The 14,012-nt window shown below is 35.5% G+C and overlaps 2 protein-coding genes across 2 annotated transcripts in view; one reads left to right on the top strand and one right to left on the bottom strand.

Annotated features, from left to right (window-relative positions):
• Positions 1-532: 532 nt before the first annotated feature.
• LOC111454962 lies at positions 533-2,433 on the bottom strand. Its single transcript, XM_023096452.1, has one exon. The coding sequence runs from the start codon at positions 2,244-2,246 to the stop codon at positions 795-797; it is 1,452 nt and encodes a 483-aa protein (XP_022952220.1). The 5' UTR covers positions 2,247-2,433; the 3' UTR covers positions 533-794.
• Positions 2,434-9,688: 7,255 nt separating this feature from the next.
• The window catches only part of LOC111454961 (fatty acid amide hydrolase), a 9,969-nt gene continuing 5,645 nt past the window's right edge, over positions 9,689-14,012 (top strand). The window contains exons 1-9 of the mRNA XM_023096451.1: positions 9,689-10,191; positions 10,293-10,402; positions 10,480-10,540; positions 11,989-12,179; positions 12,266-12,395; positions 12,481-12,558; positions 12,633-12,780; positions 13,429-13,541; positions 13,704-13,779. Of these exons, the coding sequence (XP_022952219.1) occupies positions 10,113-10,191; positions 10,293-10,402; positions 10,480-10,540; positions 11,989-12,179; positions 12,266-12,395; positions 12,481-12,558; positions 12,633-12,780; positions 13,429-13,541; positions 13,704-13,779 (986 nt within the window). The 5' untranslated portion in view covers positions 9,689-10,112. The remainder of the gene's footprint in view (positions 10,192-10,292; positions 10,403-10,479; positions 10,541-11,988; positions 12,180-12,265; positions 12,396-12,480; positions 12,559-12,632; positions 12,781-13,428; positions 13,542-13,703; positions 13,780-14,012) is intronic.

The following is a 14,012-nucleotide window of genomic DNA, read 5'->3' as shown; positions in this document are numbered from 1 at the left end:
AAAAAATGATACTTTCAAAAGTAAAAAACCTATGGAATCAGTTCTGTTGTTATCATGCACCAAAATAAACTCAATATTTTCAGCCAGAATAACTTTCTCACCCAGTATAATCAAGACCCGAATCTACGACTTATAACTTCAAGACGCATTCTAAGTTAAAGCTAATTTGAAATGGAGAAGGTAAGATGGTGCTGATGAACTTATATTTGTTCATCCGAGAACTACTTTTAAGTTAAAAGGCTAAACACCAAGCACAAAAAAGATCTTTCGTAAACGTTTTCAAAATCCGCTAAAAGTTGGATGAAAATTGAGACATGGAATCGATGCGACAATAATAAGTGGGTCCCTGTTTTTGTTCTAAATGACTGTCACATCGATCTAAGTCTCAATTCTTGACCAACATTCTAATGGATTTCCACATGCAAATAGGTTTGAAACTCTTACGAAAGGATAAGATCAAACGAATACGAAAGGTTTTGAAACATGGGCAAAGTCACAAATATTTTTACCAGAAGAATAGACAAGAAAAAAGTGAAAAGTGAAAGAGAAAATGGTTTTATAACCTCTAAAATGTTGTATACACACCCAGATAGATGGATGATCATAGCACATGATAACATAAACAAACATAATTATGCTTTTTTTTTCAATTTTTTTTTTTTTATCACAGATCGAGAAGCAAACGAGCATATAATAGCATAAGCATGTAAATTAAAGAGTCGGGATTCATATAATATAAAGAAAAATGAAAAAGAAAAGCTCAAAATTTTTATACCACATGCTGTTGTCCTTATTCAAACTGAGCCTTGTGAAATTTTTGCAATCAGCTTCCCATCCTGTCCCACTGGTCCTGTTCTAATATCGCCGCTCATCGGCGCCGACACCCCCTGGTATGGCGGCGTTGGAGGCGATGCTACCATGGCGGCTCCACCGGCTGTGTAGTATACTTGTCTCCCGGTGGTGCTGTCGTAGGCCACCTGTGTGTAAGGCCCTGAATCTGCTGCAAGAGTTATACCGCCTCCGGGATAGGCGGCGACCTTCGGAGGTTGTTGCGGCAGAGACGGCGATGAAGTGGGCGGATAAGATGGTTGTGGAGGTTGTACAACATTGTAGACCGGTTGCTCACGGTACACATCTGAGGCCATACGCTGTACAGCGTAGTAGCCTTGATTGGGCGGGGGAGCGGTAACTTGTCTCACCATCGGATGTTGGGGCGAGTGATAGACCGCACCGGGAGCGTGGATCATGTAGACAGGCGGTTGGTCTTGTCCACCGGGTGTGGCCGTCATCGTCGCCGGGAAACCTCCGCTGGAAACCTGCTTCTCCGACCAGTATCCAGCCGGTGGCTGCAAGGTCGGTTGCGCGCTCGGCGGTGGAGTCTTCTCCACCATCTTCTGCGCGTAGAAATCGCCGCCGTAACCTCCCATAAGATTATGCTCTTCAGGTTTCCTCCGATACGCCGCGGCTTGCTCCTGTTCGCTAATATGCAACCTCTGTAATTCCTGCAATTGACGCTGAATCTCGGCCGGATGAACCCCAGGATCCGATACAGCGATCCGATCTCCCGGAACAGGTCGAGCAGCAGATTCCATCGGCGGAGCGACCGGCTCAGGCAGCGGATCGTGCAATTTGAGCGCCACAGGTGGAGGAGGAGACGCGATTCCGCCCTTGTCCAAACCAAACAGAAAATCCACCTTATTCGGAACAGATTGCTTAGGCACATCACCTCCATGGGTAGAACCAGAACTCAAAACCTCCACAAATCGATCCCGATCCGATCTACCTCCCTCAGACCCAAAGCTAGGGCTCTGATTAGCCGGAAAGAGGAAAAGCCGCATCCGAGCGGGCTTTCCAGGAGCGCGATAGAGGCGATCGTACTCGTGCATCATATGCTCGAGATCATCATCATTGGTAACCGAAATCAGCGCATCAAGATCCTCGCCAGGGAGCTGGTACTTGAAGGTAACGTCAGTATCACAGAGCGAAGAAAGCTTAGCAAGCATGGAAGCAAACTTAACAGAACGGTCGACGGCAAAGATCTTAGTCTCGCCACCGACGTAGGAGAGGAGATTATCATGAGGACGTGGATGGATCTTTCCGCCATAGCTACACATGAACTTGACCTTGTAGTTCTGGTTCTGGAGCTGGGCGTCGTCCCATGGAGGAGGGTTTTCGAAATCAATCTCGCGGGAGCGAGGGGAGGAGTCGCCGGACTCAGCATAGGAATTGTACGCGTAATTGTCCATGGCGGAGGAGATGAAATCTTCAGCCGGAGCGGAGAGGTTTCATCCGATTGGGGGAATTTATTTTCAGAGGTTTCTGAGGATTACCTGATGGAAATGGAAATGGAAATGGAAACAGAGATGGGGAGTGACACACTCTCTCTCTCTCTCTATTGCTTTCGTTTTCGTTTCGGACAGGTGGTGGGTTGGAGTTCGCTTTCTTTAGCGGTTTTATATACATAGTCGTAATTATCCACCCGTCAATTAATTATCATTTCAAAGATCAACAATTTAAATTTATTATAAATTGTTATAAACATTTATTAACCGTTTAATTATTCTTATACTAAGTAGTTAGGATGATATTTCTTTGTCAGACATGAAATGCCTCAAAATGTATTATAGGAGATATGACTAGTTGTCAACTTCTCCTTACCGATAGTTATATGCAGTACGCGGTTGTTGTTGCATTTTGCTTACATTCCCATATAACACCAATTTTAATTTCTCAAACCTTGCTCTCAAAATCTCTTTGCCCCGTTTTCTAAAACATTCTTCTTGAACTGGGGTTAGAGGCTCGAGCATACGTTGCTTGGTCGTAAGCGACGCGAAAACGAATAGACTTAACTCACTTGTTGCTGAGAAGTAAGTGCTGCACAATCGCAAGTCCGATATCATCAAAAGTGCGATTGTGACAACCAACTTCTCACCCCACTCATAGTAAATTATATATATGTTTATTGCGAGGAGTATAATCTCTATGAATTCTTCGGGGAGAATCTCGCTCTAATCCCAACAAGAATAAGTGGAGAATTTCGCGGAGATAAGGATTTGATAACAGGGGCGGAGACGAGGATTAATTTCTCGTGGAAAATCCTGTCCCAATTCCCATGAGAATTTCGCAGAGATGGGTTCAATAACAGGAGGGACAGAGATTAATTCCTCGTGGAGAATTCTGCCCCAATCCCTGCCAGAATAAATGGATAATTTCACAAAGATGGGAATTTGATAACAGGGGCAGAGACAGGGATTAATTTCTCATGGAGAATCCCGCTCCAATTCCCATAAGAATAAATGGAGAATTTCGCAAAGATGATGGTTCGATAATAGAAGCAGGGACAGAGATTAATTCCTCATGGAGAATCCCGCTCCCAATCCCTACAAGACTAAATGGAGAATTTCGCGAATATGAGGATTTGATAAAAGAGCGGGAACAAGGATTAATTCCTCATGGAGAATTCCGCCTCAGTCCCCGTAAAAATTAATCGATCAATTGTATATCAATTTAACCTTTTAAGTTCGTGTGTATATATATATATATCTAAAAAAATATTTATTTATTATTTATTATTTTATTTTATTTTTATATATATATATATAAATAAAATAAAATAATAAATAATAAATAAATATTTTTTTAGATACATGAACGTAAATTTATGAAAAAAAAACCTATATTTTAGAACTTAAGTATAGCGTTGTAATATTTTAAATATATTTTTCTATTTTTTTAATTTAATAATGGCAGATAAAAAATCGAACCATCAACATTTAAGATGATAATTAATATGCCTTATCCAATCAGATATATTTAAAAATGGACCCGAGAGTCATCTATCATAACATATGGACCATTTCATGTGGAATACTTTATTTCATTTGGATCATTTTATTTTGTTTTACTCACTTTATACCGATCTTCTTTTTAAAATATATTATAAACATTTATGAAGAAAAAAAATTGGAATATGATTGATATATATATTTTTTTGGTATTATGTATATCAATGATTCGTTTTATATATGATCGATGTACTTTATATTATATATATTATTATTGTGACACTCGAGTATGTTAAGTGATTTTCCGAATTTTCTTCTAAAGAATAGATAAAAATATGTTAACTGAACCGAGACCAAATTGAACGAGAGTGGTTCTAAGGATAAGATAACTAAAAAAAATTTAAAAAAATGAAATTTATTACTTATATCAATAACATGCACCTTCCTGTATCCCCTGCCCGATAGTTATATGTAGTAAGTCGTTGTTGTTGCCTTTTGCTTACATTTTCATGTAACACAAATTTCAATTTCTCAAATCTTGCTTTTAAAACTCGCTTTCGAAATCTCTCTGCCCCCATTTTCTAAAACTTTCTTCTTGAACCGGGACCAGAGGCTCGAGCATACGTTGCTTGGCCGTAGGCGACGCAAGAACAAATAGGCTTAACTCACTTGTTGCTAGGAAGTGAGTGTCGTACAATCGCAAATCCGATGCCATTAAAGTGTGATTGTGACGATGACTTGGCTATAGAAACTTCATAATTAAGCGTGTTTTGCTTGGAGAAATTTTGTGTTGGAAGTACTCGTGTTAGCTTGTAGGTATAGTTTTCACTTTTGAAAGCGAAGAGTAAATAAAGTGACCATATGGCAGGAGAGGCAGAGGAATAAATCATAATTCAAATAAAGTCTGCATTAAATATAAAACTCAAATTTATTAAATTTATATAAATAAATCAAATGATTTAATTATTTTTAGATTTATTAGAAATTTAATTTATTATTATTATATGAAAATGAAAGTTAGATATTTTTTTCAGCTAATAAATTAAAAAAAAAAGTGGTTTTTTTTTTTCTCCTAAACTAAAATATTACATTAAAAAATGATTTATTCGTGGAGTAGGTGGAATTTGCGCCACGTGGCATTTATTGATGAGTGCCAGATATAACGGGAAACCCAGCCGATAAGATCACTTAAAATTGACAACAAATTAAATAATTTTAATAAATAAATTATCCTTTTTTATTATTTAAAATTAGAAATTGATTTATATTTTCAAGTGTATCCTTAATAATAATAAAAAAAAATTATAATAATTCCTTTGAAAATTGAGGATTTATTTGTAATGAAAAAATATTATTCATTATAAGATTAATAAAAGAAATTAAAGGCAATAAAGAATATGATTAAGATATTTTGGTAATAAACATATCGACATTCATATCATGTGTTCTTTAATGATATATTTGACTTTTGACTTTTTTCTCTCTAGGTGGACAGTAAACTTTATTTTTCGTTTCAATAATATTATTTAATTTTTAAATATTGTAATAATACTTTTAAACTTTTAAAACAGATAAAAAAAAAATTGTACCTTGTTTTAATATTATTTATGGGTGTTTATAGAAGTACAAACAATCTAAAAAACTCGATCAACCCAATCAGTACAGTTTATGGCTATAAATTTTTTGGTTTGGATTCAGTTCAAAGAAATGTAACTAAATGTTTTATTTTTATTAATTTATTTTAATAAATTATACGAACTAATCCAATTCAAAAATTATATATATATATTTTTGTTACAATTTAAACAATTAATTGGAAATCTAAAAAAATAACTAAAAAACATTCCAACGTACGAAATCAATTTAAAATTCAATTTTTTTACTATTTAAATTTTGGTGAACTTAAAAATGACATAAGTAATATTAACAATTTAATATATATATATATATATATATATATATATATATATATATGTGTGTGTGTGTGTATATATATGTGTGTATATATATATGTATATATAAAGGTACGTGTTGTATTTGTAAATAAAGGGATGGAGAGGGGTAAAAGTGGAAAGTGGGTTAACGCGTGAGATCCGGCGTGGAGGAGATAAAGCAATTTGGGGGATCTCCTGGAGCGTGAAGAGGAAGAAAATGACAAAAAAGGGGCTCCCCATGGGGCCCACGTTAGAGTGGTTGGAAAATAATAATAGAAAATAAATAAATAAAACCAAAAAGTCTTTCTTTCCCTATAAAATGATTGAAAAGAAGGAATCCAATTCTTCCACATTATTTTTTTTTATTAAAAAAAAAAAAAAGTCTTTGAAGTCTATTCATAATTCAACCCTTATTCTTCTAAGTCTTTTCTCACATAGAATAAGTAGGTCTTTATGTCCGTCCTTCCTCCGATGCCTCCCGTTCATTCTGTTGAATTCTTACTAGTGAAGCCACCAGATGAATTGTCGAGTAGATATATCAGATTTTGGCTGTTTTTTATCTGATATTGTCAAAAAAAAAAAAAGGCATATAGGAATCGACAAACAGAGTAGCGGTAATATTTCTGTCATTTTTTTAGGAAATGTATAAATAGACTATTTGATTTAGTGTTCGTGTAACAACTCAAACTCACTAGTAGTAGATATTGTTTATTAGAAAGAAGCTTCTACACCATTGTAAGGAATGTTTTGTTCCTCTCTCCAATCGATGTGAGATCTCGTAAGGCATATCTGACGCTGACGAAACGTTCACTGTAAAGGGCCATGGGAACATCATAAGCCTACGTCATAAGCTAGTCTACCGAATCTATAAGTCTAGAGCTCTTATACCAACTGTAACGATCCTATTTTTCTACTAAAATTGAGTCGCTACGACATGCATGACATAACTATAAAGTGCAAATACTTTATGTAAAATAGTTCGTAAATGATGTCAAGAACTTAAACCGTTTAAAAATAAAAATGGGTTAAAGAGAGAAACGAAACATTCCGTATAAGGTTGCAGAAATTTCTCCTTAACGGACGCGTTTTAAAACCTTGAGAAAAATCCCGAAAGTAAAAACTCAAAACGGATAATATCTACTAACAGTAGACTTGGACTGTTATACTCCGTATCAAACTCTAAAAAGCGGTTGGTTTCTCGAAATTTATGTTCTTATTCTTTTAAAATAGTTTCCATCGATAAATCATGCCCCTCGAGATATATATATATATATATATATATATATATATAAAGATTGGAATTTAATATTTAATCTTGTGGGCAAGTTTCATGTTACAAGTTTATGGATGTTGACCTTTTTATTTAATAGCTTATGAAGTATTGGTGGGGTTTTTCATTTGAATCCTAGGGTGGAACCATTAATCAACTTGCCCATAAAGTCATTACTAATTATTTAATTAGGTTCGATTATTGACTTAGTAATAGAAATCGACAGCTCTTTTTTTAAAAAATATTAAAAATTTAGGTTAGTTTTGACTCGTACGTTTTAAATTAGGTTGAGATTGACTTGAATACGTAAAAAGATAAACACTGATAAAATACAAGTCAATAAATGAGTCTAAGACATTGATGTTAATTAACCGGAGATTATCGATTAGATAAATCGAATGAAAGTAGGAAGAATGAAAAAAACGCTCGAGATCAGAATTTGAAATTTTATTTGGTACACAGCCTCGACATTCCTTCACATCTCCTACGACCGAGTCATGCTACGTACTTGTTTTAAACTGTTTCTAAGAATGAAGATTATCTCTACAGATGAATATTAGTTCTTTCATCATGTTTTGTTCATACTAAAAATCTTCTGGATTTTAGGGTTCCTGTAACTATGCTACTACAAGAGAATGAACACGGTGTTGATATATATAATAATTTTTCTCTGTAAATTGGTTGATTCATAATATTAATATTTTAGAGAATGATTATATATGACTCGATCTTAATGCTATGTGAGTTAAGAACTCCTATCTGTGAGGGTTTGTTATTTGATTTGCACGGGTGAGAATTTGCAGTCAATTCAATATGCATACCATTTTGAGTACTTAAACCAAATAGAGAGCTGGAAACATAATTTCACAAGATGGAATCACTGCTTCCCACATCAGGTAAACGAACACATAGTTACAGGGGTAAAATTGACTTTTGACTCAATTATAATTACAAACAACTCTTGAAAAATCAACTTACTCCGTAATGATTATATTAATGAATATAACTTGTCCTGTTGTACTTGAGAGTGCAACTCCACTCTAAGTTCATAAAATTGATTAATTAAAGGGTAATTTTGTATCATTTAAGCTTATAATATTTAGGAGTCGACTGTAACATTAAAATGATCAATTTAATAAAAAAAAAAAAATAGGTGTTTAAAATAATATTTATATTAGATATATGATATACAAAACATAAAAATATATTTAATTTGAAGTGTCTTATATCAATATTTATAGACAAAAAGAAAAAAACTTAAAACATTTAAATTAGTATTTAATATATTTAATATATTAATTACAGAGGAATTTAAATATATTTAATTTGAAGCTGATAAAATTATATTTAATATTAAAATAATTAATATATATTACCCATTAAATAAAAATATATGATTTAAATGAGTTAAATAAATATTTATATACTTTATAATATTTAAGTCTAACATATTATAATATATTATCCATTTAGTAAATATTTTTTACCTAGTAAAAAAAAAAAACATTTCATCTCAGGTGAATTTTAGAATTTTGATATCCAAACCAATAATTGGAAAAAAGAAAAAAATTAAATTAAATTAATTAGTCAAGCAAAGTAGCTTACCTATTCCAACTACTTTCATATCTCATTTAATTGCATTAAATATGTAGCTTTTAGTGGTAATATTTAATGTCCTTCTATAAATATTGTTTTATATGTGCAATCAATATATATATTATAGTTAGAGATGGAGTTTTTTTTTTTTTTTTTTGCCATTATATATAAAAGTGGAGCGGAGTTGGCGAGATTGGGGATGGGGATGGAGATAGAGATGGAGATGTCCACAAGACGAAGCGGGATGGGACGGGTGAGATTAGAGATGGAAATGGGGATGGAGATAGAGATTTCCACGGGGCGAGACGATGACGGAGAAGTCCATTTGTGCCACCTATTTCATTTTCCATCCCCACGAAAATTTCCATTTATTTTTGTGGGGATCGGAGCGGAGATTTTTCGACTGTAATTTTTCCCATAAGATTTTAAAAGTAACAAAAACTTTACAAATAGTATTAACACGGTTTACCTTCGTAAAAAAAATAAAACCATAAGATTTTAAAAGTAACAAAAACTTTACAAATAGTATTAACACGGTTTACCTTCGTAAAAAAAATAAAAATAAAAAAAAACTGGACAAAAATACACCTAATTGTACCTGCATTTTTTGAAGTTTTAAAAATGAAAATTTTGAAAATTCAAAGATATTTTTTAAATAAAATATTAACGTATCCATACAAAAATTAATTGTAGAATTACTTTTGAATTTTTTTTGAAAGCTTAAACGTATTTTTTTTTAGAATTTGCTAGTAGTTATTTTTATTAATTTAGTTGTTATACCGACATAATTTTTAACCATTAAACGATCTGTAACATAGTATTTAGATTATATATATATATATATATGACCGTTCGAGTCTCAAAATTAACTCATTTTTTAATATTTACGCACATAAATATACTCATGAACTTATTCCAGTGGTGTGTATCTATATATATATTGGAAATATATTTATATTAAACAAGAGTGAAGACGGAAAATTGAGTGGTGACGAGGACAAGGAATATAATCCGGTCCCCGATCCCATTTATCCAAGGAAAAAAAAAGTTCCACAGTCCCTCCCCCCATTTTTTCGAAAACTAAAAAACAATCTCTACCTTTCTACAACTATGAACATTGGAATCAGTGTGGCTGAAGATCAAACCACAAAGTGAAAAGCTTATTGAATTTCTCCTTTTTCCCGTCTCTAAAATACATTTTTTATTCCGTCACTACCCAAATCATATGAACGTTCATAATTCAATTCCATTCAATACTAACTGACCCACAAAATTCACTTCCTTCAACCCTTTTCTTGTAGGATTGGACTTAGCGAGGAATTTGGGCGGCAAATAATCCTATACTCAATACCCTTATGCTCCCTCGCGACGGCTCAATCGTCTCTTACCTACTTCGAATTCATCGCCTTCAAATTAACCCTTCAATCGTTCGTCATTCTCGTATTTCCCAGAGCTTAATCCCTTCAATTTCGTGTCATTCTCTGTCTTCCCCTTCTTTTTTCAACGAAGATCAAAAGCCCCATTGAAATGGGGAAGAAGCGAGTGATGGTACCGGTTGAGAAACTCGATTTATCGGCGGTCAAATACGAGAAAGAGGTCATTCAAGGTTATCTTCTAAAACCCCTGTTTGTTCATTGGATGATTTCTAGGGTAGAAATGGGTAGCAATTTGATTTTGATTTTGATTTTGGTTTTGATTTGGTAGCAGCTCCTCATTTGGCTGGGTTTCTCTTCAAGCTTTTTGTTGGGATCCTTGAAATGCCGGTTATTGGTTCTTTTGTGGTCTCCATGTTGAAGAAGCAGAATAAAATAGAGGAGGTCTTTTGAGTTTTTAGTTCTTTTTGTCTTCCTTTCGTTTGATCATTGAAATTTCTCTGTGTTCTTGTCATTGGCAGCTGTTGTTGAATACAGTGATACCAGAGGCACCTATGTTTAAGCCCGAATTTCCTCCTCAAGGTTCTTTGTTTTTGTCGAATGATACCGTTCTAGTTAGTTGCTTAATTATTCGTGATATGAACAAGACATCAATCATGCAATATAAACTTTAAGGAAGATGGGAAGAAAACGTTGTCGAAATTATCGAAAGATGTTTCAATTCATGCCACATTGGGAAGAATCAAGTTTCATTGTTATAAATTTTGGGTGGATCATAATTTAGAGTTATAGTGGTTAATTATGGCCATAAAGTATACATAGTGGCTAATTATGGTCATAAAATATAGTTACAACTCTTGGAATGCGTCAGGGAAGATTAAGGGTTTTTATTTTGATGCTATATAAAGCCATGTATGTTATCTTTGTAAAACAGACTTGGAAAATGTAGTAAGAAGAGCATTTGTGCTTTCCTTTAGCCAATGACGAAGTTTCTTTTTGCAATTTTATGTGGTTTAGGTGTGGTTTAGGTTGCATGTAAAATCATTTAAGCTTGGTTTAGGTTGCATGTAAAATCATTCAAGCTTGACTTGATCAATAAGGTAGTCTGAATTTTACTTCCCTTGTAGTGATATATCATTAAATGATAAGGAATCTGTAACAGCCCAAGCCCACCACTAGCTGATATTGTCCTCTTTGGGATTTCCCTCAAGGTTTCTAAAACGCATCTACTAGGAAAAGGTTTCCACACCCTTATAAAGGGTGTTCCGTTCTTCTCCCTAACCAATGTGGGATCTCATAATCCACCCCCCTTCAGGGCCCTGCGTTCTCGCTAGGACTCGTTCTTTTCTCCAATCGATGTGAGACCCCCACCAAAATCCATCTCCCTTCGGGGCCCAGCGTCCTTACTGTCACACCGCCTTGTGTCTACCGCCCTTCGGGGAACGGCCTCCTCGCTGGCACATCACCCGGTGTCTGGCTCTGATACCATTTGTAACGGCTCAGGCCCACTGCTAGTAGATATTGTCCTCTTTGGGCTTTCCCTTTTGGGCTTTCTGTCAAGGTTTTTAAAACGCATCTGTTGGGAAAAGGTTTCCACACCCTTATAAAGGGTGTTTCGTTCTCCTTCCCAACCGATATGGGATCTCACAGAATCACTACAAGGGAAGTAAGATTCGGCTTGTTCATCGATCTTTCAGCAATTATTTTGGTGTCGTTCTTCGAATTGCTTGTTTAGGATTATGAATGGAACCACTATTGATACTATCTAAGTGCAATGGATTTTGATTTACTTGCCAATGTGAGCGTAGCTTAGCAATTCAAACACTACTTCCTTCTCTCGAGGTATTTTAACGTTTTGGGTAGTCGAAATGGTGAAAATTTTACGTATGCTGGGATAGAAAATGGAAAAATAGTCATAGTTTAACTATGCCTTTTCATATGATCAACTAATTGAACAACCAAGATGCTTCCAAATAATGTATGATCCTCTGAGCACTGAAATGCCCAATATATATCTTATGAACTTTTAGAAGAAGAGCCTGTTATATCAACCCTCGATGAAGATGGGAAACCTGAAGACCGAGTAGACAAAGCTTTGAAGTGTCTTCCACATTATGATCCCATTGATCGTGTTAAGAGTGACCCATCTTCACCATTCAGATATTGGAAAATTCGTGACTATGCACATGCGTATCGGTCAAGGCATACGACCCCTTCCATGGTATTCGATAACTAGCTTCTAGATGCCCGGACCTCGTTTATTTGTGGTTAACTAACTAAAGTTTTTCCATTATGACATTGTAATAGGTCGCGGAACACATAATTTCAATTATACAGGAGTTCAATCACAGAAAACCAGCAGCACCTTTATTGATTTCTTTTGATCCTGAGGAAGTCATGAAGCAAGCAGCTACTTCTACACAGAGGTTTGAGGAAGGTATTGACTCATTTTTCTTATCTCCTTTGCATATTGATAAGTTGCAATAATTGCTGATTTTCTTTGATTTTCTTTGGTTGTTTAGGGAATCCATTGTCTATCTTGGATGGGATATTTATAGCAATCAAGGATGATATAGACTGTTACCCACATCCAACTAAAGGTTAACAATCTTGGGAAGAGCTAAAGGTTTTCCGTGAAGTCGTATAGATTAAGGTTTTCATTTTATACTTACAGGTGCATCGACATGGATGCATGAGGTCCGCTCTGTGGAAAAGGATGCAGATTCTGTTTCGAGGTTACGTAGATGTGGTGTAATATTTGTAGGGAAAGCAAATATGCACGAGTTGGGTATGGGTACAACTGGAAATAATCCAAATTATGGGTATGTGTCGCTTATCACTAACTTGACAACATTAATTGTAACGGCCCAAGCCCACCGCTAGCAGATATTGTCCTTTTTGGGCTTTCCCTTTCAGGCTTCCCCTCAAGATTTTAAAATGTGTCTGCTAGGATAGGTTTCCACACCCTTATAAAGGGTGTGTCGTTCTCCTCCCCAACCAATGTGGGATTTTACAATCCACCCCCCCTTTGGGGCCCAGCGTTCTCGTTGGCACTCGTTCCATTCTCTAATCGATGTGGGAACCCGCAATCCACCCCCTTTGAGCTCAACGTCCTTGCTGGCACACCGCCTTGTGTCCACCTCCCTTTGGGGCTCAGCCTCCTCGCAAGCACATCGCCTGGTGTCTGGCTTTGATACCATTTGTAACGGCCGAAGCCCACCGCCAACAAATATTGTTCTCTTTGGGCTTTCCCTTTCGAGCTTCTCCTCAAGATTTTAAAACGCGTCTTCTAGGGAGAGGTTTCCACACCCTTACAAAGGGTGTTTCGTTCTCCTCCCCAACCAATGTGGGATCTTACATTAATGCTGTATAATCTGAGAATTGGAGGTTGCATTTTTGACTGTATGATTGGAAATTGTCGAGTCGTTCATTATCAAATGTTAAGCTTCATGATTTCATTGTGTGTGCAGAACAACAAGAAATCCTCATGCACCTGATAGGTACACAGGTGGGTCATCCTCAGGTCCTGCAGCCATTGTTGCTTCTGGTATTTGTTCTGCTGCACTTGGAACAGATGGTGGAGGTAGGGAAACATACTTCTTTTAGATTCCGTGTTCTTGATTTTCCGTATTTTATTTTGTAATGTCGCAAGGACGTTTCGTTTCAACGAAAAGGTTTATTTTCTTCCAGCAAATCATTTGCTATTAGTTCAGTGTGAAAATTTTAAGATAATGTATAATGGCAGGTTCGGTTCGTATTCCTTCCTCCCTTTGTGGTGTCGTGGGCTTAAAAACAACGTATGGCAGGACGAGTATTAAAGGGTACGCCCTTCAACTAATATACTTGAATATAGGGAAGAAGATTACAAGTTCCTCTTATGTTTCTAAACTAAGTCCAGGACATTGTAACACGTGAAGTACGGCTTTATAAGCTATAGAATTTAGAGTTTTTTATTGAGTAGGTTCTTGCAATGTACCTCGCAAATGGTACGAGTTCTGAACTTCGATTATTAGGAACGATTGGAGTTGAGGGTATCTTAGTTATGCTTTCTTCC

This window comes from Cucurbita moschata, unplaced genomic scaffold (genome assembly GCF_002738365.1).
Source record: "Cucurbita moschata cultivar Rifu unplaced genomic scaffold, Cmos_1.0 Cmo_Scf00017, whole genome shotgun sequence".
NCBI classification, from domain to species: Eukaryota; Viridiplantae; Streptophyta; class Magnoliopsida; order Cucurbitales; family Cucurbitaceae; genus Cucurbita; species Cucurbita moschata.
Note: the sequence above shows the minus strand (reverse complement) of the source record. Positions and strands in the feature narration are given on the sequence as shown.

Bases quoted from the DNA above. Each gene is read 5' to 3' on its own strand.
- LOC111454962 (XM_023096452.1), bottom strand. From the start codon at position 2,246: ATGGACAATTACGCGTACAATTCCTATGCTGAGTCCGGCGACTCCTCC.